The sequence below is a fragment of the Opisthocomus hoazin genome, chromosome 5 (assembly GCF_030867145.1).
Source record: "Opisthocomus hoazin isolate bOpiHoa1 chromosome 5, bOpiHoa1.hap1, whole genome shotgun sequence".
NCBI lineage: Eukaryota > Metazoa > Chordata > Aves > Opisthocomiformes > Opisthocomidae > Opisthocomus > Opisthocomus hoazin.
In genome coordinates this window covers 1,932,666-1,960,441 of record NC_134418.1, presented here as the reverse complement: position 1 = coordinate 1,960,441, position 27,776 = coordinate 1,932,666, and the positions used below count along the sequence as shown (strand labels likewise).

Sequence of the window (27,776 nt, the reverse complement as noted above, 5' to 3'; positions counted from 1 at the left end):
GAGGCTGTGGAGTCTCCTTCTCTGGAGATATTCCAGACCCACCTGGCCGCGGTGCTGTGCAGCCGGCTCTGGGTGACCCTGCTTGGGCAGGGGGTTGGGCTGGGGGACCCACAGAGGGCCCTTCCAACCCCTGCCATGCTGGGATTTGAAACAGGGTGATGTGGGCTTGACTTGCGTGGAGGAGGAGGAGGAGGGTGTGAGTGTCGCTCAGCTCCGCAGTGACGGTCAGCAGCGGATGGTGCCGGGCGGTGGTGGGTGAACACGTTCATCTCCCGAACAAGCAACCGCAGCGGGGAGCACGTGAGGGAATTTCCCCGCTGCTGGAAACAGTTGTTGGCAACTGGCTCCTGCGGGAGAGGGAAGGATGGAACCCTTGGGCAGAGTTGTTTTTTTCTGTGCTGGTGCAGGGGTGTGTGTGGCCTGGTATGTCCCTAGGGTCACCCCCCATCCCTTTTCCAGCACGGTTCAGTCTTGCACAAAGGCACTCGCGTCCTTACCTGCACAGATGGCAGCTGAAAACAGCCTTATTTTAATTAGTGAATCTCCGTGGACAGCTTGTGCTCGTTAGAAAAGCACCATTTCTAGGCAAGAAGTGCTAGGACAACTTGTCTGTCTGTTGTGGTGGGCTTTCCCCTGTTCCAGAGCTGCTGTCTTTGCTGCTTGGAAGCTATTTAATTTGGGGTGGGTGGAAGTGGAATGAGGGGTGATGGAGAGAGTCCAGCGCAGGGCTACGAGGATGGTGAGGGGACTGGAGCATCTCCCCTACGAGGAGAGGTTGAGGGAACTGGGCTTGTTCAGCCTGAAGAAGAGAAGGCTGCGAGGGGACCTTATAAATGCCTACAAATATCTGCAGGGTGGGGGTCAGGAGGATGGGGCCAGACTCTTTCCAGTGGTGCCCAGCGACAGGACAAGGGGCAACGGGCACAAACTGAAGCAGAGGAAGCTCCAGCTGAAGATGAGGAAGAACTTCTTCCCTCTGAGGGTGCCGGAGCCCTGGCCCAGGCTGCCCAGGGAGGCTGTGGAGTCTCCTTCTCTGGAGATATTCCAGCCCCGCCTGGCCGCGGTGCTGTGCAGCCTGCTGTGGGTGACCCTGCTTGGGCAGGGGGTTGGGCTGGGTGACCCACAGAGGGCCCTGCCAACCCCGACCATGCTGGGATTCTGTGATTCAGTGAGATGATGAAGTGGAAGGAATTTTATGGGAGGTGTTAAAGACTGAATGGTAGGAGCAGTCTGGGATGATCTGCTTGTGTTTGCTGTCCTCTCCCACCGAGGGGCTCATGCAGCCTGGGTGTGCAGTACGTGCTGCGGCCGATGGATGCGGCTTCTGCCGCTCCGACATCACGCTCCAGTGCTTCATAGAATCATTCAGGTTGGAAAAGACCTCTCAGATCATCAAGTGCAAGCATGAACCCAACACCCCCATACCTGCTAAACCATGTCCTGGAGTGCCACATCTACACGGTTTTTGAACCCCTCCAGGGAGGGGGACTCCCCCACCGCCCTGGGCAGCCTGGTGCAATGCCTGACGAGGGAGGTTCTCCTTCCCCTCTACACTGCCCTGGGGAGGCCCCATCTAGAGTACTGTGTCCAGTTCTGGGCTCCCCAGTTCAAGAAAGATGAGGAGCTACTGGAGAGAGTCCAGCGGAGGGCTATGAGGATGAGGAGGGGACTGGAGCATCTCCCCTACGAGGAGAGGTTGAGGGAACTGGGCTTGTTCAGCCTGGAGAAGAGAAGGCTGCGAGGGGACTTTATAAATGCCTACAAATATCTGAAGGGTGGGGGTCAGGAGGACGGGGCCAAGCTCTTTTCAGTGGTGCCCAGCGACAGGACAAGGGGCAGCGGGCACAAACTGGAGCAGAGGAAGCTCCAGCTGAAGATGAGGAAGAACTTCTTCCCTCTGAGGGTGACGGAGCACTGGAACAGGCTGCCCAGGGAGGCTGTGGAGTCTCCTTCTCTGGAGATAGTCAAGACCCGCCTGGACAAGGTCCTGTGCAGCCTGCTGTAGGTGACCCTGCTTCGGCAGGAGGGTTGGACTAGATGACCCACAGAGGTCCCTTCCAACCCCTACTATTCTGTGATTCTGTAAAGAAATTTCTCCTAATATCTAATCTGAACCTCCCCTGGTGCAACTTGAGGCCATTAAATGCTCAGTGCTGGCGTGTTTCTGTCTTGCGTTGGAGGCTGGAACAACTGACTGCTCAATATCCATGCTTCCGAGGTGCATTGGAGGAGAAATGGTCTGAAATTTTTGTTGCCTTGATGCGGTGAGGTTAAATCTTCCTTGGCTTTGCCTTGGTCCTGGGGCTGGAAGCGCTCTGATTGCTGGTGCAGCCACGGCTTGGTGTGTGGCCATGGGCATGTCACTGAATTCTTCTGGGCCTGGGTTTGCCAGGGTGCGAAATATGCCTGATGCTTGCCTGGAAAGGGAATCACAAAACAGTTTGGGTGGGAAGGGACCTTTCAAGGCCATCTATTCCAGCCCCGCTGCAATGAGCAGGGACATCTTCAACCGGATCAGGTTGCTCAGAGCCCCGTCCAACCTGGTCTAGAATGTTTCCAGGGATGGGGCGTCGACCACCTCTCTGGGCAACCTGTGCCAGGGCCTCACTACCCTCACTGTAAAAAAATTTCTTGCTTATGTGCAGCCTAATCTCCTCTCTTTTCGTTCAAAGCCATCACCCCTTGTGCTACCACAAGAGGCCCTGCTGAAAATCCTGTCCCCATCTTTCTTACAAGCCCACTGTGAGCTGGCAGGCTGCAGTGAGGTCTCCCTGGAGCCTTCTCTTCTCCAGGCTGAACAGCCCCAAATTGAGGTTGGAAGTTGAGTCAGATGTCGTTAATGAAGAACTTCAACAGTGTTGACCCCTGGGTTATACCACAACTCTAGATGATCTTCATGGTGTTGCAAAATATGTGAGCAGCAGCATTTGTGCTCTTCTAATTTCGGGTTAGCTGTGGAGTTTGGTCGGGGTGAGGAGCAGCCGGCGTGCACCCCGTTACGTGGCAAGATGTACCTAAGGACGTGCTGCACAGCGCGTCGGTATGCTGCAGACTCTCAGTTTTCACTCTTCTGCCTAGAATGAGGAAGACAACGTGTCTGGTCAGCGTGTGTTGCGCTGAGCCAGGGCCAGCTTGGAAGATAACTTGATGGTGAGGATGACTCCTCCACTTTTTTGTTGGTTTCCACCAATGGCTCTGGAAGCACCAAAGGAAAATATTCTGCCTCCTTTCTGCTTTGAATTTATCTGGCTGAAGATTGCAGTGATTTTGTGCTGTGAAATTAATTGATTAATTTGAGTTAATCAGCTCCGTGGGACCCTTTTTTAAGAAGGAATAGACTTGCATCTAGTAAGTAAATTGCATCTCAACCTCCCTGCTGAAGAAGCCAACTGGAGAGATCTCCAAGTGCCTTGACACACCCAAGGCACTTTGTCCAGCTCAGGATCTTCTGCGGTCATTTTTTGGTCTGGGCCTTGCGTAGCGTGTTCAGTGCTCCAGTGCTGGTGTTTCCTTCGCATCCGAGTGAATCACACAATCCCAGCATGGTTGGGGTTGGCAGAGACCTCTGTGGGTCACCCAGTCCAACCCCCTGCCCAAGCAGGGTCACCCACAGCAGGCTGCACAGCACCGCGGCCAGGTGGGTCTGGAATATCTCCGGAGGAGACTCCACAGCCTCCCTGGGCAGCCTGGGCCAGGGCTCCGTCACCCTCAGAGGGAAGAAGTTCTTCCTCATCTTCAGCTGGAACTTCCTCTGCTTCAGTTTGTGCCCATTGCCCCTTGTCCTGTCACTGGGCACCACTGGAAAGAGTCTGGCCCCATCCTCTTGACATGTTGTCAAGGTGTCAGGTACTGTGGTTTCCCCCTGGAAAAACCAGTGCTTCAGTGAAGGTCAGAGTGAGAATCCACCAGAGAGGAGATGACTCCGCTGAGCTTTGTCTCTCGTTACAGACAGCACATCTGATGCGCATCTACTCCGTTACGCCGAGCGTGTCCTCCGCCTGCCGCGGAGGATTGGATGTGCTGGAACACCAGTGCAGGCGCAGCAGAAGGGAGATTAGAACATTTGTGGTGGCTTTACGTCCGCATCCTCCGATCCTTGCGGGTTTGTGTCTGCCCCCTGATTTCGACACGTCTCCTAACAATAGTCCATATGGTACCAACGCTCAGAAACTTCCTGCAAAGCGAGTGGGACCAGGGTGTATCGTTAGAGTCCTTCCTTTTTTAAACAGTGGTGTTTACAGGCGTTGTAAAGATGATTCATCTCTGGCTTAATGTTAACCAGCTTGGACGGGATGAAATTTATCTCGGTTCTAGCAAGCATTCCTGTCCTACACATGGTGCAAATCAACTGTCCTTCCAACTTGAAAGAGCTTGAGAGAGTAGGGCCTGCTGACGCATCGCTTTTGTTCGTGGGGGAATTGTTTCCATTGTGCTCAGAAAAAGAGGAGGGAGGTTGAAAGCTCTGCTCGTGGCCAGTTCTCTCCGTACTCGCCTCGGTTGGGGGCATGCGTGTTCGCTGTAGCTCTTCTGGCTTTGCCTGGCTTTGGGTTGCTCCTTACGTTTCCTGGCTCATCTGGAGGCTGAACGCTAATTTGTTCAAGCTCTCCCTCTTAATGTCTTTTATTGTCTGAAATTCATTCTTTCATAGGGACATTATAACCAAGTCGTGCCATTATATTTTCAATTAGGGTAATTATTCTCCGTTTCCTTCAGAGTCTTGTCTGGCCCAGAATGGCTGTAATCCACCCCAGAGATGGCTGTGGCTTTATGGTGGCTCTATTTTTCCAATAACGTATAGTCTAAGAGCGCTTGGTGGTCAGAAGTGCACGCTTAAGAAGGCTTTAGAGCATTTTATAACTCAAGACCTGATTTTGTACAAATGAAGGAAACTGGGATTTGTCTGTTCCTTTCAGTGAAAGTTGAGTTGGGTTCTTCAAAATCCTTGTGAAAACCTGGAAGGATTTAGCACTGGTGGGCAGAGACGCCGTTTCTTTCAGCTTCGGGACTTCATACAGCGTTGGTTAACATTGGGTGGCTTCCAAAGAGCTGCAGCTGTTCTGTAGGTTGGACCTATAGAAAACAGGGCTTCAGGGGATCTCGAGAAGTCACCTCCTCAGTCCTCTCCCTACCTGTGGGGGTATTTGGTCTCTCCAGCAGCAAATGCTTCTAAGCCGCTCCTGCTTGATGTTCTTCTGACTACTTCTTAGACTTAACTTCTTCCCTCTGAGGGTGATGGAGCCCTGGCTCAGGCTGCTCAGGGAGGTTGTGGAGTCTCCTTCTCTGGAGATATTCCAGACCCGCCTGGATGCGGTCATGTGCAGCCTGCTGTGGGTGACCCTTCTTGGGCAGGGGGGTTGGACTGGGTGACCCACAGAGGTCACTTCCAACCCCGACCATTCTGTGATTCTGTGATCAGTTGAAAGAGATTCCCTAGCATGCCTTGGTGATCCTCCTTGGTTTTCTGCCGCTCTTCTGGTTAGAAAACTTCTTCTAATGTTTAACCTAATTTTCCTGGGCTATTTAAGCCCGTTATTCTTCTTCTCTTCAGTAGACACAAACCATCTGCATGGGAAGGAGAGTCTGGGCGTCTGCTGGTAGTCAGACACCCCAACCGCTCTTGCCTTGTAGTCCACCTTTCCTCCCCAGGACGTTCCTGTGTCTCATGTCCCCCAGACGAGTTTATCAGAGTAGGTTACAAAGAGGATGGGCTTTCGGTTACGGCACCGCGGTTCAGAAGTGAGCAGCAGCCTGGAGCTGAGGTTGAGATTTGTTGACGAGGAGGGGTTTACTCATCCGCAACTCAGCGTTAGAGGCCCAAACCTCAGCCCTGGATCAGTTGGGACAACAGAGGTGTAAGACAGGGTTAGTGACTCTCTTTGACGAAGGTCTTTTGCTTGGTTTTGTTGGAGTCCAGAATGCTGCTCCTGTTGAGTGGGTCCAGCTCAATGGGGCTAGCTCAGCTCTTGCTGGTTTTTGTAGCAAATGCCTCCCAGGTATTGAGCTCCCAGGCCCTCACAGATACTCTCTGAGCTTCTACATCTGGGTTCTGTTCTTAGAGTTGGTCCTGACCTGTTGTCCTCTTGCCTTAAAGTGACTTCGCTTCCCTCCTCAACTGAAACGCAATCTGTGAAATGCATTTCTGACAAAAGCTTTTGTGAAGCTTAGCTGAAGATCCGTTGCCACTTTGAGACTCTTGCGCGTCACTGTTAAGTCTGATTTTGACTGTGTGGGTCCTGGGAACGTGGTGGAGAAATGAAATGGTGGAGAACTACAAGAGTAAGGTAGCATACAGTAAATGTATTCCTCCATTCCCAGAGTTCTCTTTTGGGGAAGTCCTTTAATATACATTTATGAAGTCAGATTGATTTCTGAGCACTTCTCCTACAGAACCTCTGTGCTTTCTGGCACACGGACCTGTGGGTTCGTGACCTGAGTCTTCTCGAACTGAACAAGAGGGCTTCTCATTCTTAAACCGAGCTAACCCATGCAGGGAGAGACTCAGCCACCAAAACAGAGGTACCTCATTGCCGCTGGCGATGCCAGTATGTATCGTCATATCATCTCATAGAATCATAGGTTGGAAAAGACCTCTCAGATCATCGAGTCCATCCATCAACCCAACACCACCACGCCTGCTAAACCATGTCCTGAAGTACCACATCTACACGTTTTTGGAACCTCTCCAGGGATGGGGACTCCACCACCTCCCTGGGCAGCCTGGTCCAAGGCCTGATCACTCTTTCAGGAAAGAAATTTTTCCCAATATCCAATCTGAACCTCCCCTGGCTCAACTTGAGGCCATCGCCTCTTGTCCTGTCGCTGGTTACCTGGGAGAAGAGACCAACCCCTGCCTCACTACACCCTCCTGTCAGGTAGTTGTAGAGAGCGAGAAGGTCCCCCCTCAGCTTCCTCTTCTCCAGACTGAACAGCCGCAGTTCCTTCAGCTGCTCCTCATAAGACTTGTTCTCTACCCCCATAGAAACCTTGTCTGGCCTCTCTGAGAAAGACCTGGTCCTTTGTGGGTCCTGTGCCAGGTTGACGTGCCCTGGGCAGGTGTCTCAAAGGGTGCCGGGCAGATGAAGCCTACATGTTTTCGAATCTGAGACTCGTGGGTGAGTTTTAGAAAGCAGTTCATGGGCTGTGAAGGAGAGCGAGCCGCCCCTGACTCGGGCTGCGCTGGCAGGAGAAATTGGGTCAACGGGATGCCTGTCCCTGCCAGAAGGCCCCATTGCAGCAGGTCTCCTTCTGGAGCCACTCGTGTGATTACTCCTGATCTGGTTTGATCAAACCTGCCCTAGTGAGGCCCCATCTGGAGTCCTGTGTCCAGTTCTGGGCTCCCCACTTCAAGAAGGATGAGGAGCTACTGGAGAGAGTCCAGCGGAGGGCTATGAGGATGAGGAGGGGACTGGAGCATCTCCCCTACGAGGAGAGGCTGAGGGAGCTGGGCTTGTTCAGCCTGGAGAAGAGAAGGCTGAGAGGGGACCTTCGAAATGCCTCTAAATATCTGCAGGGTGGGGGTCAGGAGGACGGGGCCAGACTCTTTCCAGTGGTGCCCAGCGACAGGACAAGGGGCAACGGGCACAAACTGAAGCAGAGGAAGCTCCAGCTGAAGATGAGGAAGAACTTCTTCCCTCTGAGGGTGACGGAGCCCTGGCACAGGCTGCCCAGGGAGGCTGTGGAGTCTTCACAAGGGCCTGGGCCAGCAACGCTCCGAGTGCGACACATGGACACTCCTCATCCTCGTAGCCCTTAAAACCAGGAATGCAGGAAAAAAAGAATCAACTTGTTTAAGCAATGCATAAAACAACAAAATGAACTTTGCTAGAGGGGAAAAAACATTTATTGGGCAGTAACACAGCAAGGATAGATGTTAAAATTTTTCTGGGATAATTTAATCTGCTTTTATAGATGCAATGGCTAAAGTAATAATTCCATAAAGTTTATAAAAATGATATTCTGTTGTCAGTAACCTGGTCTGTGGCTGCATTGGGAAGGTGCCTTTCTCCTTTGTCAGGTGTTCTCTGCTCTGCTTCCTTGGGCTGTGGAGAGGATGGACAGCCCAGCGAGGGAAGAGTGGGGGCAAGCAGAAGGTGTCTCCGAAACCATCACCCTGGTGATGGAGATGGTCTGCAGCTCGCGGTGCTTCGGGACCAGGCAGTGAGATGTGGCCGAACCGCAGTCGTTCGTGTTCTCTCTGAAAAAGATGGGGCGACGCGCGTGGCTTTTCACTTGATGTCGTGGCTTTTGCATTGGGTGCTGAGAGGGGAGAATTTGCACCAAAAATATTGGTGTCTTGTACCAGGCTTAGGAACCCCTTCTTCCCCCCTCTTCTCTCTCCTGCAATCTGTAGGTAGGCTTGGAAACTCAGAAGCCGACCCTTGCCGGAGTTTGGCGGTGGCTTTGTGGGGCCGCCTGTGCTTGTTGCCTTCTCCTGGTCTTCAGGTCTTCAAGCTCTTCATCGCTCCGTGGGTGTTGGGGCTGGTAGGCTTGGTCTGTAAATACAGTGGCTGGGCTCAGGTGTGGCTAGAGCTGATAGAATTTATTTTACATTACAGCCTTTTCAAAAGGCAAGGTTTTTTCTTATTGATGATATCCCTACTTTGCTTTCATGCAGTGGTTTTTCTTTTGTTTCCATAATTTTATACCCACATACTGCCTGTCGCTTGCAGTGGTGGCTTCCAGGGCGCTGCTGGGGCAGGTGGCTCTCCACGCCAGATCCATGGTTTAATTTGGGTTTTGCTCAGCCTGCTTGGCTGTGTCCTGTCAGCGGTCCAGCATTTATCGTGTGCTTCTCTGGTGGGGCTGAAACGGCTCTCCTGGGCTGGCTGTGGGAGGTGTGAGGCTGGGTGATGCTGCTGTCCGTGCCGTGCTCTGCTCTGGTCTGTGGTGGAGAACAGGGAGGTTCTGTAAGCTTTTGATTGTTTGACCCTGATTTAAGAAAAAAAAACAACAAAACAAATTTAAAAAAAGAGCGAGAAGGTATTTTAACTGTTGCTGAACTGCCCTACCACCCGACGCCGGCAGGACTGCCGGAGAGCATGAGGTCCCACAGCCCCTTCCCCCGAGGCAGCATCAGAACCTCTCTCCATCCCCGCACAAACATCTCTTCAACTTCTCTGAACTCTGGTGAGCGGGGTTTGCGGTGTCCCAGCGTGCTTTCTTTGAGGGCTTTGACTATCTGCAGTTGTGTTTCATCACCAAGTCTGTCCTAGTTCTTTGCAAACCCACCTGCCCTCGTCCTGCCCGTAACAGCACTGCAGAACTCCTCACCTTCCTCCCTCTTTGACGTAGCAGAGGACTTCTTCCACGGCTCTGAGCTGCCCGCGTCCTCACCAGCCCTTTCTCTTCAAATCTAAACCCAATTCCTTTGGCTCTTCATGGACCACCAAATAAGGAGTCATGGCAGGTGACTGGTGTGGAGTTTGTGCTCTCTCCTGCCTGTGACTCCGATCTCGTCATACTTGTGCTGCTGCCTTTGACCTTTCACAGAATCACAGCATGGCAGGGGTTGGAAGGGCCCTCTGTGGGTCCCCCAGCCCAACCCCCTGCCCAAGCAGGGTCACCCAGAGCAGGCTGCACAGCACCGCGGCCAGGCGGGGCTGGAATATCTCCAGAGAAGGAGACTCCACAGCCTCCCTGGGCAGCCTGGGCCAGGGCTCCGTCACCCTCAGAGGGAAGAAGTTCTTCCTCATCTTCAGCTGGAGCTTCCTCTGCTTCAGTTTGTGCCCGTTGCCCCTTGTCCTGTCGCTGGGCACCACTGGGAAGAGTCTGGCCCCGTCCTCCTGACCCCCACCCTGCAGATATTTAGAGGCATTTCGAAGGTCCCCTCTCAGCCTTCTCTTCTCCAGGCTGAACAAGCCCAGCTCCCTCAGCCTCTCCTCGTAGCAGAGATGCTCCAGTCCCCTCCTCATCCTCGTAGCCCTCCGCTGGACTCTCTCCAGTAGCTCCTCATCTTTCTTGAACTGGGGAGCCCAGAACTGGACACAGGACTGCAGATGGGGCCTCCCCAGGGCAGAGCAGAGGGGAAGGAGAACCTCCCTCGCCCTGCTGCCCACACTCCTCTTGATGCACCCCAGGATCCCATCGGCCTTCTTGGCACCCAGGCCACGCTGCTGGCTCATGGTCACCCTGTCGTCCCCCAGCACTCCCAGTCCCTCTCCACAGAGCTGCTCTCCAGCAGGTCCGCCCCAGCCTGTCCTGGTGCCTGGGGTTGTTCCTCCCCAGGTGCAGGACCCTGCCCTTGCCCTTGTTGCACCTCATGAGGTTCCTGTCTGCCCAACTCTCCAGCCTGTCCAGGACTGTGCGCTCGCCTTGGTTGACCTTCATCCTTCTTGACTTCTGGAAACGCTTCCAGTTTCTTGAGGTCTTGGGCTGCCGCTTTCCAGAAGATTTGCGACTCCCTTCGCTTTGGTGTTAGAAGTGCAGCTTGCTTTAGATTTTCCAATTTGCGAATGAAACCGCTGAAGAAAACCAGGCCCCGACCAAATGCATGCGGGAGCCCTGTTGAAAAGCTCCTTCTGGGTGAGGCCACTCACTGACAAGCAGCATCGTTCTGAGGAGGGGTTTTGGAGTCGCGTCCGCGTGCGGTTTGTGGTGGTTTCCATGCAGCGTTCCTCCTGGAGCGCTCGCGGGAGTCCGCACCGTCGCCGTGCCAGGACCTTGCTGAAGCCGAGGTGCTCCCGGCGATGAAACCAGGGTTCTCCTGCCAAAGAGCCGAGTGGAGCGGTGCTCTGCAGAAGGTTGCTGCTCCAGGAGCTTGTGATAATGGGCTGCTGCTGAGATTCTGCTGGATTTTGGTGGCTGAGATGATTCCTGTTGTAAACTCAAAGCGGTGGTGCGGGCAGAATGAGTGGGTCAGTGCAGAAGGACAGGTCGGAGCACTGGAACAGGCTGCCCAGGGAGGTTGTGGAGTCTCCTTCTCTGGAGAAGACCTGTCTGGACAAGGTCCTGTGCAGCCTGCTCTAGGTGACCCTGCTTGGGCAGGGGGTTGAGCTGGGTGACCCACAGAGGTCCCTTCCAACCCCTACTATTCTGTGATTCTGTGATTCTGTGATTCTGTGAATGCTTTCTAAACTAGAAGAACGAGAAATATATATGGTTAAACATTTGATATTTCTGCAAAAATGAAAAAAGATGGCTTCATTCTGTGTATTGATGACATAAATGTAAACCTACGGGGGTGCCACGGCAGAACACGGTGGGGCTTCAGTTCTGTTCAGTTTGGGGAATAAAAACAAGAAGCAAATTCTGCTCTTGCTCCGCCACCGAGACCGTTTGGGGTGTCGGGCGCCGAGCGGGGGGTCCTCGGCGCGCCGTGCCGTGCCGGGACGTGGGCAAGCTTTGCGAAGCAGAAGGCTGGAGGCTGCGAGCTCCGGCAGCTCGGGTATTAAACAGGTATTGGTCTTGCAAACTTCCTTTGACCTTTTTTCCACGGAGCTGTTGCACCAGGCTTGAATTCTTTTTTTTTTTTTCTTTTTTGCATTGCTCAGTAGTTGATTTGTTTATTATAAAAGTTAGAATAAGATTAAACAAGCTGCTAATGCTTTTATGTAGCTTAATGAGAAGAAAATGTTTCTGAGGGATTAAAACCACTACAGAAGTTTAAAGGGGGGGAAAAAAATAAAATAAAATTGAAGTCCGCAGCAGACTCAGGAATTTGTTCCACTTATTAACTGAAAACAAAAGCAAGTCACTTCTGTTCCACTGTCCCCAGAATGTCCTCCTTGCATTGTTCCAGATCTCTTTCATTTCGCCCCCGGAGATTTCCCTCCTCTGTGCTTTCAGCTGAATTTATTTAGGTTACTTTGAGTCCCCGTCCCGCGGGCAGCTCTCCCCGGGGCTGAAGTCACAGGGTCAGCCTTGCGGCTTGGCCTGCTCCGAGGCTGCCTGCAGCCCTCCAGCTGAGCAGGAGACCCGGCGAGGACCTGCTCACCTCCTGCCGGAAGATCTTCTAGCGTTAGTGCATACGTGTGCAGGAGCTTCAGGCTCCTCTGGTGTTTTTTCAGCCTGGATATGGTGGCTGGTGTAGGACCTGCCAGCCTGAGAACGGTGTCTAGAGCGTGGCTGGAGAGAACGTGGGTTCACAGAATCACAGAACAGCAGGGGTTGGCAGGGACCTCTGTGGGTCACCCAGTCCAACCCCCTGCCCAAGCAGGGTCACCCAGAGCAGGCTGCACAGGACCTTGTCCAGGCGGGGCTGGAATATCTCCAGAGAAGGAGACTCCACAGCCTCCCTGGGCAGCCTGGGCCAGGGCTCCATCACCCTCAGAGGGAAGAAGTTCTTCCTCATCTTCAGCTGGAGCTTCCTCTGCTTCAGTTTGTGCCCGTTGCCCCTTGTCCTGTCACTGGGCACCACTGCAAAGAGTCTGGTCCCATCCTCCTGACCCCCACCCTGCAGATATTTCGAGGCATTTCGAAGGTCCCCTCTCAGCCTTCTCTTCTTCAGGCTGAACAAGCCCAGCTCCCTCAGCCTCTCCTCGTAGGAGAGATGCTCCAGTCCCCTCCTCATCCTCGTAGCCCTCCGCTGGACTCTCTCCAGTAGCTCCTCATCTTTCTTGAACTGGGGAGCCCAGAACTGGACACAGGACTCCAGATGGGGCCTCACCAGGGCAGAGCAGAGGGGGAGGAGAACCTCCCTCGCCCTGCTGCCCACACTCCTCCTCATGCACCCCAGGATCCCATTGGCCTTCTTGGCACCCAGGGCACGCTGCTGGCTCAGGGTCACCCTGTCGTCCCCCAGCACTCCCAGTCCCTCTCCGCAGAGCTGCTCTCCAGCAGGGCCGCCCCAGCCTGTCCTGGTGCCTGGGGTTGTTCCTCCCCAGGGGCAGGACCCTGCCCTTGCCCTTGTTGAACCTCATCAGGTTCCTCTCTGCCCAACTCTCCAGCCTGTCCAGGTCTCACTGAATGGCTGTGTTGGTGCTTGGGGCAGGACCCAAGGCATCCTGCCTCCCACCACGTTTTAAGGAGATTCTTGTCTGTTCCACACTTCTGTTGTGCTGTGTACCCCAAACCTCTCATCTTGCCCCAGTTCTTGCTCTTGTGGATGGTGAAGCCATGGGGGACGCAGTCGAGTGTCCGGTGCGACGTGGGGGTTGAGTAGAGGCAGAGCCGGTGTCGCTCAGGGAGGCGACGGGGAGGAAGAAGATGTGAAGCCTTCCCCGTCGACACGTCGTGCTTCCTGCCGCCGGGAGAAGGGAAAAGGCACCCGAGCACCCGGCTGTGCCGCACGCCCGCGCCGTCCCCGTGGGTGCCAGCTGGGTGCTCGCTGGGTGCCAGGTTTGGTCCCCCCTGTTTTGGGGGGTGGGCTTCGCAGGACCGCGCGGCTGCGGGTGGGAGCTCCCCATGGGTTTGCCTGCTACGGCTTTCCTGGAAGGATTTTTTTCCAGTTGACCTTTTAGGGAGGGGAGGAAAAAAAAAAAGGAGTGGATTTTTTTAATGAGTGCAGAAATTGTGAAACTTAGCAATACAACCCAAGAACTTTTTAAAGTGATCTGAAATGGTTTTGTTTAGTGAGTTGTGCTTTAAAAATGTAAACCAGACCGATCTGTCTCTGAGCGTAGTCTTCAACGGAGAGTTACAGCCTGCTCCAGGCTTACCAGATAAGTGCAGGCGGGACAGAGCTCTCTTTTCTCAGACTCTTTTAATCAAAAGGCTTTTTGTGGGGTAGGCTTGTTGCTGAAGCTATTTGACTAGCAATTTTTTATAGCAAAGGGCAAAAAAAAAGCAGCCTCAAGGATCATTTTCTATAGCTTTGTCATAGTGCTTTGTTTTTTACAACCAAGGGAATGAAACATCCCAAAGCAAATTTTATTTTTGTTTTCTTTAGTTTTGCACTGTGTGCTGTCAGGATTAGTAGTGGGCATACATGTAAGATGTTTCCTTCTTTCTAGAAATTTTTTTGTGCATCACCTTCTAATGTCTTCTGAATCGCCAGTCACTGCAGGATCATAGAATGGTTTGGGTTGGAAGGGACCTTGGAGATCATCTGGTTCCAACCCCCCTGCCATGAGCAGGGACATCTCCCACCAGCCCAGGGTGCTCAGAGCTCCATCCAGCCTGGCCTTGAACCCTACCAGGGAGGGGGCAGCCACAGCTTCTCTGGGCAACCTGGGCCAGGGCCTCACCACCCTCATGGGGAAGAATTTCTTCCCAATATCTCATCTAAATCTGCCCTCTTATAGTTTAGAACCGTTCCCCCTTGTCCTATCACTGCACACCCTTGTGAAAAGCCCCTCTCCATCCTTCCTGTCGGCCCCTCCAGGCACTGGCAGCTGCTCTAAGGTCACCCCGGAGCCTTCTCTTCTCCAGGCTGAACAGCCCCAGCTCCCTCAGCCTGTCCTCGCAGGAGAGGTGCTCCAGCCCTCGGATCATCTCCGTGGCCTCCTCTGGCCCCGTTCCAACCCATCCATGTCCTTCCTGTGTTGGGGGCTCCAGGTGGGGTCTGAGGAGAGCGGAGTCAAGGGGCAGAATCCCCTCCCTCGCCCTGCTGCCCACGCTGCTCTTGGTGCAGCCCAGGGTACGGGTGGCTTTCTGGGCTGCCAGCGCACATCGCCGGCTCGTGTCAACTGAAGATCCAGATTCGGCTATAATTAGTGTTTGGAGTAGGAGAGATGTTAATAGGAGCAGAGTGGCTGGAGAGACCTGTCGATGTGGAGCAAGGCAGAGCATCTCCTGGAGGTTTGGTGGGCAAGGAGGGGGAAGTGTCGTGCCCCAGACGTGGTAATTCTGGAAAGGATGATGCTGAGTTTGAGTGGATCAGAGGAGAACCACAGCTGGTCTGGAGAAGGCTGGTGGCTACGGGGTAGATAAGTGCACAAACAAGGCTGTGGGATCCCAGGGATGGGCTTCCGAGGGCGCTGCTGCGGGTCGGGCAGCGGCAGAAGCAGCGGAGGAAGGTGGATCGGGACCAGAGCCAGGGAACCAAAGATGGAGATGGTAGAGTTTGGGTGGTCAGGCATTAGAGCAGGCTGCCCAGGGCTGTGGTGGAGTCCCCATCCCTGGAGGGGTTCAAAAACCGTGTAGATGTGGCACTTGGGGACATGGTTGAGTAGGCATGGAGGTGTTGGGTTGACGGTTGGACCTGATGATCTGAGAGGTCTTTTCCAACCTGAATGATTCTATGATTTGGTGTGATTGCAGGGGAGAGATTTGTTCTTCTTGCAGTCCAGCTGAGTCCCCTGGATTGTTTATTCTGAGCTACACGTGGCTGTAGTTGATGTAGCCCACTTGTATGGTGATGGTCAGTGCGGAGCGAGGACTTGACGTCCCATGACTTTGGAGCTGATGTCCTGCAGCTTCAGAGTGCGTTGCGGCTTGGTCTGGGGCTTGGCTGTTGCCCCTTTGCTTGGGTGTTGGGAGGAGGGTGGAAGTGCAGGGTGCTGGTCCTGCGCTGGCTGTAGGGCCGTGGGTGAACGGGAGAGTGAGGCCCTAGTGAGGCCTCATCTGGAGTCCTGTGTCCAGTGCTGGGCTCCCCAGTTCAAGAAAGATGAGGAGCTACTGGAGAGAGTCCAGCGGAGGGCTACGAGGATGAGGAGGGGACTGGAGCATCTCTGCTACGAGGAGAGGCTGAGGGAGCTGGGCTTGTTCAGCCTGGAGAAGAGAAGGCTGCGAGGGGACCTTCGAAATGCCTCTAAATATCTGCAGGGTGGGTGTCAGGAGGACGGGGCCAGACTCTTTCCAGTGGTGCCCAGTGACAGGACAAGGGGCAATGGGCACAAAGTGAAGCAGAGGAAGCTCCAGCTGAAGATGAGGAAGAACTTCTTCCCTCTGAGGGTGCCGGAGCCCTGGCCCAGGCTGCCCAGGGAGGCTGTGGAGTCTCCTTCTCTGGAGATATTCCAGCCCCGCCTGGCCGCGGTGCTGTGCAGCCTGCTCTGGGTGACCCTGCTTGGGCAGGGGGTTGGGCTGGGGGACCCACAGAGGTCCCTGCCAACCCCTGCCATGCTGGGATTCTGGGATTCTGTCTGTATTTGCTTCCTGTCGGTGAGTTCTCGCCGAGCGCTGCTCGGCGCGCAGGGGCTGTTCGGCACTAGATGGCGCTCCGGCCCCAGCTTTCGGGTTTTGCCAGCAAAGCTTCGCTGAGCTGCGAGGAGGAACCGCTAAAATCATGCTCCTGTGGCATTCGTGTCGTTCTAGGAAGTTATATCTCTTTTTCACCTTCAGCACCAACCAGCCTTCTGCCTTCGAATACAGGTGGCAAGGCGGTCACGTTTGAAGACCTCTGCTCTTGGTGACTGCGGTTTCACATGGAGGTTGAAACAGGCTGATAAAGATTTGGCATTTTAGTTTTGCTGTAGAGCATGGTTTACTGAAGCTGTAGAACTGAAATCACAGAATCCCAGCATGGCAGGGGTTGGCAGGGCCCTCTGTGGGTCACCCAGCCCAACCCCCTGCCCAAGCAGGGTCACCCAGAGCAGGCTGCACAGCACCGCGTCCAGGAGGGTCTGGAATATCTCCAGAGAAGGAGACTCCACAGCCTCCCTGGGCAGCCTGGGCCAGGGCTCCGTCACCCTCAGAGGGAAGAAGTTCTTCCTCATCTTCAGCTGGAGCTTCCTCTGCTTCAGTTTGTGCCCATTGCCCCTTGTCCTGTCGCTGGGCACCACTGGAAAGAATCTGGCCCCATCCTCCTGACCCCCCCCTGCAGATATTTAGAGGCATTTTGAAGGTCCCCTCTCAGCCTTCTCTTCTCCAGGCTGAACAAGCCCAGCTCCCTCAGCCTTTGCCAGGGCAGGTTTTAAAGAATGGTAATTAAATAGATTTCCTCTGGCTTTTAGTCCTGTCTTGGTATGTTTTGTGTTGCTTTCAGACCCGTATGGATCACAGGGGTGGGGTTGTGAGCGCAGGTCGCATCGCTTTCTGCAGGCAGAGGGATTGAACGTGTCCAGCTGGATTCCTCTGGTTCCAGTTCTTTCTGCAGTGTTGCTTGTCACTGCTGTGATTAGTATTTTTTTTTATTCTTATAGCTTGTTGCAGCTCAGTCATTCCCTGTCTTTTATCTCTGATTGCTGCGTGGAGCCCCGTGTGTAATTAATTCAGCCCTATTTTCTGACACGCTACGAGCTCAGGCTCCCCAAAGCTCACTGCGCGCTGAATTTTTTCCGTCAGGGAGAGAATTCAGGTTTCGGAGTTAGCCCTGCTCCTCAAAAGACTCAGACTTCTCAAAGGCGAGTGTAGGAGCGGGATTTCCACCCTCTGTAGATAATATCCGTGCTTCCTATTAAAAACCCTGAGGAAAGAACCCCCTGACGATCCCCTGCCCTTTCAGGGGGTGACAGAATCCCTCGGCTTTCTAGGAGAACGCTCGCTTGCTTTGCAGCCGTGATCTGCTGCTCCCACGCAGCGGCTCTTTCTGCAGGGGTGTTTTCACGTGGCACTTCACGCTTCTCTTCCCCGTTGGGTGGAATTTCAGAAAATATGGAGGATAATTTCTTTTTTTTTTTTTAATTTGCACTCTTAAATTTCACGCTAGCGTTTTTGTCTGGCTGTACCAAAGCTCTTACCCCTCACCTGCAGCTTCCTCTGCCTTGGATCGAGGTGTCCCCAACAGTTTGGGTGGTCTTCAGCTGCGCTGGCCTTTTGGCAACTGGGCCAACAGTGCTGGCAAAACTGGGGGCAGGAAGGGAAATGGATTTTGGAGGCGATACTTCTCCGTTGTGCCTTTTACCCTTGAAGCTCAAAGAGCATTCAGAAAATCGCTGGAGTGCTTGGCGTTGCGGCAGGCGACAGCAGATAGCGGCCGGAGATGGCTGAGCTCAAAGACAGAGCACGAAGGCTTCGTCTCAGATCACTCGGTGCTGGGCTGGAGGTGTTGTGGTCGCTGGGGGAACATCAAGCTGGTGTTTGACAGGTGGAAAAAGAAGAAGAAGGGCTGGAACAGAAAGATTTTCAAACCTGAGTTTGGTGCTTGGTGTATGCAAATAATCAGCATAACTGTCCATCATAGAAGTTTTTCTCTTTTAAAGCTCATATTTTGTGTATTTCTGTAAGTAATGACAGTAACAGATATTGGAATCTTGACCAACGTTGGCATCTTCTTTTCAGGTCTGTCTATGATGGAGAAGAACATGGTCGCTTCATGGAGAAACTGGAAGCGCGAATCAGAAACCATGATCGTGAGATTGAGAAAATGTGCAACTTCCATTACCAGGGCTTTGTGGACTCCATCACAGAGCTGCTGAAAGTTAGAGGAGAAGCTCAAAAGCTGAAGGTAAGAGAAAGCTGTCTAGACACGGTCCTGGGTGACTCTGGGTGGCCCTACTTGAGCAGAGGGCTTGGACCAGATGACCCAACCTCAATCACTGTGGGATATGGCGAAACCACGTGAACATCTCCTTTTCTACTTTTGTCTAGAGCATCTCTCCTCTATCTAAAAAATAATAAGTAAGATAGATGTATCTTCACTCTTCCTGTAGCAATAGGTCAGTTGTATGGAGTCTGGCAATTATTTGGGCAAACTGGAACAGTGTGGTACGTTAAAAGCACGAGAAGGCTTAAAGCTAAGCCCATTCTGCAGTAAGAGTTCTGCTTTTCCTGGTAGACCTTATACCGATTTCTTCACCGAAAATAAGCTCTGCAGTCCGAGGTACGCTGGCTGTAGCAGTGTATATGCTAGTCACAGAGTCACAGAATGGTGGGGGTTGGAAGGGACCTCTGAGGGTCACCCAGCCCAACCCCCTGCCGAAGCAGGGTCACCCACAGCAGGCTGCACAGCACCGCGTCCAGGCGGGGCTGGAATATCTCCAGAGAAGGAGACTCCACAGCCTCCCTGGGCAGCCTGGGCCAGGGCTCCGTCACCCTCAGAGGGAAGAAGTTCTTCCTCATCTTCAGCTGGAGCTTCCTCTGCTCCAGTTTGTGCCCGTTGCCCCTTGTCCTGTCGCTGGGCACCACTGGAAAGAGTCTGGTCCCGTCCTCCTGACCCCCACCCTGCAGATATTTAGAGGCATTTCGAAGGTCCCCTCTCAGCCTTCTCTTCTCCAGGATGAACAAGCCCAGCTCCCTCAGCCTCTCCTCGTAGGAGAGATGCTCCAGTCCCCTCCTCATCCTCGTAGCCCTGCACTGGACTCTCTCCAGTAGCTCCTCATCTTTCTTGAACTGGGGAGCCCAGAACTGGACGCAGGACTCCAGATGGGGCCTCCCCAGGGCAGAGCAGAGGGGGGGGAGAACCTCCCTCGCCCTGCTGCCCACACTCTTCTTGATGCACCCCAGGATCCCATTGCCCTTCTTGGCACCCAGGGCACACTGCTGGCTCATGGTTAACCTGTCGTCCACCAGGACACCCAGGTCCCTCTCCACAGAGCTGCTCTCCAGCAGGGCCGCCCCAGCCTGTACTGGACCCAGATGCTAGTGCCCCACCTGAGGCTGAAGTCTCATTACAGACAGCGTTGTGTCTGAGACAGGTCAGCAAAGATCTGGCTCTGCAGTCACGAGGTGTCTGCCCAGTTTTGGCAAGGGAGATGTTAAGATTTAACAAGCAAATGAACATCAGAGCACTGAAAGATGTTCAGGTGTAAGCAGGAACAGTAGTGAAAAATAACTACTAATGTCACTAAATACTGAAAGACTGTGGATACAAATGCACAGCTCGGTTGTTTTTCATTGGTGTCTCCAGGTTTGATTGGCTTCACGAGAAGGTAAGATGCTTACTGCTGGGAATGGAGAAAGTAAAATGTGTGCAGGTAGGAATGGGCTTTAAAGCTGTGCAGAAAGATGAGAGAAAGGTGGAATTTCCCTGTTTCCCTGTTTCCTGAAAAACCGTGTTTAGTACTACGTGGAAAAAGCCATTTGTGGCATCTGAATGTGGCGAGGAGGTGGGAAGGAAACTAGGCAGGTGTCTGGGGAGAAGAGGGACCTGGAGGCTGGAGGTGTTCCTGCGTGTTGGGACCGGGTGGGCTGGCCGTTGAAGCTTGGCTGCTGCTCCTCAAAACAGAAGTATTCCACAGCTTGGGGTGTCTAAAAAAGCCCAGCGATGATTTAATTGGTGTCAGAGGTCAGAGAACCTTCCTCATTTTCCTACACGAGTTAGGACAGAGGCAGGGGAGACTGCTGTGCCATCCCTTGCTGTGGCAGCAAGGTGGGACCGTGATGGGAAAACCAAAAGCGGCCTCCCGGAACGGTCGCTGCGTGAGTGGGGCTGAGCGGTGGGGCACCCGCAGAGGGGTGGGCTGTCTCCAGACACCCCCACAGCAGGTCTTCCTGGCTGAGTGGGCTCTGACCTATTCAGAAGAACCTTTCTGGGAGTCTGGCACCGAGGGAGATCGTTTAACGGGCATTAAAAAAGATGAAGTTGTAAATAAGGGAGAAAAAAAAAAAAATCTCAGCAAAGCAAGTTTTCTGGAGAAGAAGGAAGAACTCTAACTTCAGTGTGCTGACTGCTGCTTTCCATACATCTAACTAGGGCTACGAGGATGAGGAGGGGACTGGAGCATCTCTCCTACGAGGAGAGGCTGAGGGAGCTGGGCTTGTTCAGCCTGGAGAAGAGAAGGCTGAGAGGGGACCTTCGAAATGCCTCTAAATATCTGCAGGGGGGGGGTCAGGAGGACGGGGCCAGACTCTTTGCAGTGGTGCCCAGTGACAGGACAAGGGGCAACGGGCACAAACTGAAGCAGAGGAAGCTCCAGCTGAAGATGAGGAAGAACTTCTTCCCTCTGAGGGTGCCGGAGCCCTGGCCCAGGCTGCCCAGGGAGGCTGTGGAGTCTCCTTCTCTGGAGATATTCCAGCCCCGCCTGGCCGCGGTGCTGTGCCCCCTGCTGTGGGTGACCCTGCTTGGGCAGGGGGTTGGACTGGGTGACCCACAGAGGGCCCTGCCAACCTCTACCATTCTGTGATTCTGTAATTATTCATTTAAAGCTACCTCTGGCATTTCCTAGCAGGCTTCTGGCTTTGCACAGACAGGTCTCCATCACCTTCATGGGGGGGAATCCGGACACCAGAAGCACATGAATTATGACCATGGCATTTTCCCCAGCACGGAGTCATCCACCGGTCGATTGCAGGATGAGGCCGTTGGAAATACCATGAAAGAAGCTGTTTTGTTTTTTTTTTTAAAGCTATTGTTCCTGGCCCCAAATTGCACATTGTGTGTCTGCAGAGGCTGGTTGCTGTTTCCCATTCTGCTAACAGCTGCTTTGTTGGTGGCTCACTGTGAAGTCCGTCCCTGTACCCTCAGGATCTCTCTTAATTCCCGTTACTATGGGATCTATAAAATGGCACATGAGAAAAATACACGCAGAAACTTATTGGAGAAATACTGAGCCCTCTTTGTCAGGGTTTCCCCGGGGAATCCTCCGTGGGCCCAGTGATGAGAGCGTGTTTTCTTCCAGCTGTTCCTTCTCCGTTTGATCTTGGGCTTTTTCTCAGTAGCGCTGCTCTTTGAACGTACTACGTGCAGCCACAAATAAAATAAATGCCCTCTGTGTTGCATCTCCAGCATTTATCTTCCCTCGAGTGCTTTTAGCTTCGGGGTGTTTTGTGTAGCATCACAGAATCACAGAATAGTAGGGGTTGGAAGGGACCTCTGTGGGTCATCTAGTCCAACCCTCCTGCCGAAGCAGGGTCACCTACGCTCGCAGGAATATTGGTGTTCCTTGTTTTAAGAGTGCACATGCCAAATGTGGGCTGGATGCCTTGTCTTCACAGAATCCCAGAATCACAGAATGTTGGGGGTTGGCAGGGACCTCTGTGGGTCACCCAGCCCAACCCCCTGCCCAAGCAGGGTCACCCAGAGCAGGCTGCACAGGACCTTGTCCAGGCGGGGCTGGAATATCTCCAGAGAAGGAGACTCCACAGCCTCCCTGGGCAGCCTGGGCCAGGGCTCCGTCACCCTCAGAGGGAAGAAGTTCTTCCTCGGGTTCAGCTGGAGCTTCCTCTGCTTCAGTTTGTGCCCGTTGCCCCTTGTCCTGTCGCTGGGCACCACTGGAAAGAGTCTGGCCCCGTCCTCCTGACCCCCACCCTGCAGATATTTGTGAGTCGGCGCAGCCGTGCGGGGTCACAGCGGTGGCCTTCGGGTCCGTTCTCAGAATTCCTCTCCAGCCCTTCGACACTCTCTAAATGACAGCAGAGTGCTGTTTAGGAACCCCCAAAGCAAAGCCTGGCTCCATCCCATGTATTCCGTGTACAGACGAATGAACCAACGACTCGGGCATCCCGTAAGCCCCTCGTGTGATCCCCTGGGCTCATTCTTCACGCGTGCCCACCGGTTGTCTGTCCCCCCTTGCTGTGTGTCTGGCTTGGATTATGAAACCTCCTCTGAAAAGCTTCGATGTGTCTGCAGAGAGTCTACGTAAATAATCATCTATTTTTTTTCCAAGTATGGATGTAGACCTTAAGAACAAAACAAAACACAACCCCCTGCCCCCTGAAAACTCCTCGTGTGCAAGGGCAGGATATGCTCTTACTTTTCGCTCTAGCTGGGACTGATATGTAATTTTAAGAGAAGACTACTAACAGCCTTGGCATTATTTGAGGAGCAGTTTTAAATTACCCTACACGGATTCCTTTTTCCTGCTGGGATTTTCAGGACATAAGCAAATAAAATAATCTTTGGAAGAGATGCTGTGTGCTCATAAAACCTCGATACATCATGAAGGAAATGAGCAGTTTTTGCAGAGGGCAAGGAGCCAGGAGAGCTGAAGCTACCGCAGAAGGGGGAGCGATGCGATGCAGATGCCGTGGGGATCTGCGTGCGGGGAGATCATGGGGTGACTCCTCTCCTTGCGTCACGGTAAGCTTGCAGAGTCACAGCATGGTAGGGGCTGGAAGGGACCTCTGGGGGTCACCCAGCCCAACCCCCTGCCCAAGCAGGGTCACCCACAGCAGGCTGCACAGCACCGCGGCCAGGCGGGGCTGGAATATCTCCAGAGAAGGAGACTCCACAGCCTCCCTGGGCAGCCTGGGCCAGGGCTCCGTCACCCTCAGAGGGAAGAAGTTCTTCCTCATCTTCAGCTGGAGCTTCCTCTGCTTCAGTTTGTGCCCGTTGCCCCTTGTCCTGTCGCTGGGCACCACTGGAAAGAGTCTGGCCCCGTCCTCCTGACCCCCACCCTGCAGATATTTAGAGGCATTTTGAAGGTCCCCTCTCAGCCTTCTCTTCTCCAGGCTGAACAAGCCCAGCTCCCTCAGCCTCTCCTCGGAGCAGAGATCCTCCAGCCCCGTCCTCATCCTCGTAGCCCTCCGCTGGACTCTCTCCAGTAGCTCCTCATGTTTCTTGAACTGGGGAGCCCAGAAGTGGACACAGGACTCCAGATGGGGCCTCCCCAGGGCAGAGTAGATGGGGAGGAGAACCTGCCAAAAACCAGCATGGCCAGTGTTAAAACAAAAGGAAGCCTGTGAAGCTGGACAGCTCTGCTTGGTTAAGCCACAACCTCTCGGTGGGAGAGCTCCTGTTGAAATGTGGACCAGTCTGGGAAATCATTGCTGCCCAGTATCCTTCAGCAGCCATCAGGAAACAGGTTGGATCCTGAGTATGTTAGTACAAAGCTCCTTTTCCATCCGAACTGGTCGTCTTGTGGTGTGCTCGGAAAGGAGCGAGATGGCTGTTCTCTTCTGAGTCCATCTCAGAGCTTGTCTTCCTTTTCTCTGCTGTTGCTGCTGCTCCGTGCACCATCCGTGATCTGTTGGATGGTTGGAGAGCATCAAATGCTGTTCATTCACTAGGGATAAATTCATTAAAAATTCATCTTTTTTCTGCAGCTTTTGAAAAGCGTCAGGAAACAAAGGTCTTAAGCTGGTGTGCGTCATCTGATGCTCCTGGGTGCACTTGGGAGCTGCTCCGTGTCGCAGCTCGTGCGGTTGTCCAAGCTCTGATACACGTTTTGCCTGTAGGAAGAACAGAGCTCCTGAAAACACACGGGAACTGGTTCCTAAAAGTTGATGATGCCGGCTGAAATCCGGCAGCGGCTTCCACTGTACAGCAAGCCCGGCTGAATGGCAGAGCTCAGAGGGTTGGCATCAGCGGCGCTGAGTCTAGCTGGAGGCCAGTAATGAGTGGTGTCCCTCAGGGGTCAGTACTGGGCCCAGTCTTGCTCAACTCCTTCATCAATGACCTGGATGAAGAGTTCGAGTGCACCCTCAGCAAGTTTGCTGATGACACCAAACTGGGAGGAGTGGTGGATACACCGGCAGGCTGTGCTGCCATCCAGAGAGACCTGGGCAGGCTGGAGAGTTGGGCAGAGAGGAACCTGATGAGGTTCAACAAGGGCAAGGGCAGGGTCCTGCACCTGGGGAGGAACAACCCCAGGCACCAGGACAGGCTGGGGCTGACCGGCTGGAGAGCAGCTCTGTGGAGAGGGACTGGGAGTGCTGGGGGACAACAGGGTGACCATGAGCCAGCAGCGTGCCCTGGGTGCCAAGAAGGCCGATGGGATCCTGGGGTGCATCAAGAGGAGTGTGGGCAGCAGGTCGAGGGAGGTTCTCCTCCCCCTCTGCTCTGCCCTGGGGAGGCCCCATCTGGAGTCCTGTGTCCAGTGCTGGGCTCCCCAGTTCAAGAAAGATGAGGAGCTACTGGAGAGAGTGCAGCGGAGGGCTACGAGGATGAGGAGGGGACTGGAGCATCTCTGCTCCGAGGAGAGGCTGAGGGAGCTGGGCTTGTTCAGCCTGGAGAAGAGAAGGCTGCGAGGGGACCTTCGAAATGCCTCTAAATATCTGCAGGGTGGGGGTCAGGAGGACGGGGCCAGACTCTTTCCAGTGGTGCCCAGCGACAGGACAAGGGGCAATGGGCACAAACTGAAGCAGAGGAAGCTCCAGCTGAAGATGAGGAAGAACTTCTTCCCTCTGAGGGTGCCGGAGCCCTGGCCCAGGCTGCCCAGGGAGGCTGTGGAGTCTCCTTCTCTGGAGATATTCCAGCCCCGCCTGGCCGCGGTGCTGTGCAGCCTGCTGTGGGTGACCCTGCTTGGGCAGGGGGTTGGGCTGGGGGACCCACAGAGGTCCCTTCCAACCCCGAACATGCTGGGATTCTGTGACATCTTATGGAGATGAGCCCAGAAGTGAACATTTGCAGCTGTTGTGGCTGTGAAAAGAGCAATCTCTTTTTCTTTGGAATAAAAGCAGGTTTACGGCCTGTCAGTCTCAGACTGACCCGAGGCACCTGAACTCGGAGCAGGCCTTCCCTGCTGGTGTTTGCTTGTAGAAGTGGCTGCTTTTGCTGATGACCTGAAGCTGGCCATGTCTGCTGGAAGGCTGGTGTCACTTTTTTTCAGCCATCCCAGCTGGTCTGTAGAAGATGGCATCTCTGTTCACAAACCATCTCCTGTCTGAACTTGAGTGAGGGTTCGGGAGAATTCCCCAAGTCAGCTTTCAACTTGGTGTCTGAATAATGTGTAAGCTGCTGGTTTTGTGTCCTGATGAGTCTAAAAATTCATTCTGCTCTCGTGTGTGTTTTCACTGGGCCAAACTGGTCCCTAGAGCTGTGAAGGGCTGAACCGCCGAGATCCTGCCAGTCCAGGGGCCCTACGAGTTTGCAAAGTGGGCAATTTTTGAACGTGAGCCCCAGCTTGATAGGATAATGCAGAAAGGTGGTTTAGTAAATTAAATACTGTACCTTTTTTTACACCAAATATATAAAAATACTTTTTTGTACTGGCCAGGAGGAAGGATCCAGTGGGAAATGCGTCTGAAGAGCTAGAAGAAAATACTTGAACTTGATAGGTAAAGCCCACATCGAAGAGGTCTCTTCTTGCTGTGATATTAAAGAGTTAAAACCTAGATGTTATCTATTTGGTGTTGGACCAAGGAAATCCAATGCCGTGAGGTTTATGTCCTACCTCTAGCACTCACAGAAAATAGCTTTTAAGGTGAGAAGCCACGTCAGCATCTGCTACAAAATCTGATTCTGCAGCTTTTCGAGGCTGCCGTCCAACAGCGTTATCTCCTGTGGCCTTCGACTTTTCCCTGTGACAGGGAAGAAAATCCTCCTTGGCACCTTTGATGTTTGCTGTGTGGCTGCTGGGGTCCCGTGTGCCAGGCTGGTGATGGCTGTGCAATCAGCTAATTTAATTAGTCCTCTTTTATGCCAAGCAAGAGAAGATTGAGTGAAAAGTGATGGTTTATGCACAAATTCTTTTTTTGTGAAAAACTTTGTCCTGATTTACATGTAGCTGTGCTTTGTCTTTTTTCCCCAATATCCCCACAGAACCAAGTGACGGACACCAACCGAAAGCTGCAGAATGAAGGAAAAGAAGTAAGTGATACCTTCATTCATTCATTCATTCATTCTGTCTGTCTGTCTGTCTGCTTTTCCACTGGCTGGCTCTGCTTGCTGGCGGCACATCCCACCGAGCATCAGGGACTGCTCGGCGTGAGCGGGCAACGTCCATGGCTGTGGAGATACAGCGCGCCCTCGGTCTCCTTCCTGGCGTTTGCTTTTCTGCATGGATGATCACAGAATGGTTTTGGGTTGGAAGGGACCTTCAGAGGCCAGCTAGCCCAACCCCTCTGCCATGAGCAGGGACATCTTCAGCTGGATCAGGTTGCTCAGAGCTCCATCCAACCTGGCCTGGAATGTTCCCAGGGATGGGGCATCGACCACCTCTCTGGGCAACCTGGTTCCAGGGGCTCACCACCCTCATGGTGAAGAATTTCTTCCTTATACCCAGTCTAAATCTCCCCTCTTTGAGTTTAAAACCATCACCCCTTGTCCTGTCACAAGTTGTGTGAGTGTGTTGGGCAGTGATTGTTCTTTTTTTGCTGCTTGTTGGTTGAAAGCTGAATCACAGAATCACACCGAATCCCAGCATGGTAGGGGTTGGAAGGGACCTCTGTGGGTCACCCAGCCCAACCCCCTGCCCAAGCAGGGTCACCCAGAGCAGGCTGCACAGCACCACGTCCAGACGGACTTCCAGCTGGTGGAAGGCAAAGCCTGGGGATCGTGAAGGACTTAGAACAACAATAATCAAGGTGTGGACTTGCTCCCGCAGCCCTAAGTGGTGAGAATGGGATTGATCACACCAGTGCTGCATCGGCCAGCAGGGCCGGGGGGGGGATTGTTTCCCTGTCGTGAGACCCCCCAGGAGTCCTGCACCCAGCTCTGGAGCCCTCAGCACAGGACAGAGCTGGAGCTGTGGGAGCGGGGCCAGAGGAGGCCCCAGCAATGACCCGAGGGCTGGAACCCCTCTGCTGGGAGGAAAGGCTGGGAGAGCTGGGGCTGCTCAGCCTGGGGAGGAGAAGGACAAGGGGAGACCTTAGAGCAGCTGGCAGGGCCTGGAGGGGCTGCGAGAGAGCTGGAGAGGGGCTGGGACAAGGGCAGGGGGTGATGGGACAAGGGGGGATGGCTTTACATTAATAGAGGGGAGATTTAGACTGGATATAAGGAAGAAATTCTTCGCCGTGAGGGTGGTGAGCCCCTGGAACCAGGTTGCCCAGAGAAGCTGTGGCTGCCCCCTCCCTGGCAGGGTTCAAGGCCAGGTTGGATGGAGCTCTGAGCAACCTGGGCTGGTGGAAGGGGTCCCTGCCCGTGGCAGGGGGTTGGGACTGGGTGGTCTGTCAGGTCCCTTCCCACCCAAACCATTCTACGAATACAAGCTGGAGAGCCCAGCTCCCGCTTCGCGTGGCACAGCGGCGGTTAAAGCCGGGGTGGTTTCTGCGCCGCGTGGGCAGAGGCGTCCAGGCACGGAGACGAGGAAGTGGCCGAGCGTCTCTTGGGTGCGATTTGCCCCTGACCACAAGAATTCTGCTGCCCCTTCATCGTGGGGGAATATTAACGGGCCGGTGGGACGTCAGAGCTGGGTATGCGTGAAGGCACTGATGCTTGAAGTTTTTTGAGTGTCTAAGATGCAGATGCGTGAAAGCTCCCA

At 53.8% G+C, this 27,776-nt stretch overlaps 1 protein-coding gene across 5 annotated transcripts in view; it reads left to right on the top strand.

Moving 5' to 3' along the window:
- The window catches only part of EXOC6B (exocyst complex component 6B), a 368,403-nt gene that overhangs the window by 37,566 nt on the left and 303,061 nt on the right, over window positions 1-27,776 (top strand). For all 5 annotated transcript variants that reach the window (XM_075420231.1, XM_075420229.1, XM_075420230.1 and 2 more), the window contains exons 2-3: window positions 18,037-18,202; window positions 26,117-26,164. In XM_075420231.1, coding sequence (XP_075276346.1) covers window positions 18,037-18,202; window positions 26,117-26,164 — 214 coding nt within the window. The remainder of the gene's footprint in view (window positions 1-18,036; window positions 18,203-26,116; window positions 26,165-27,776) is intronic.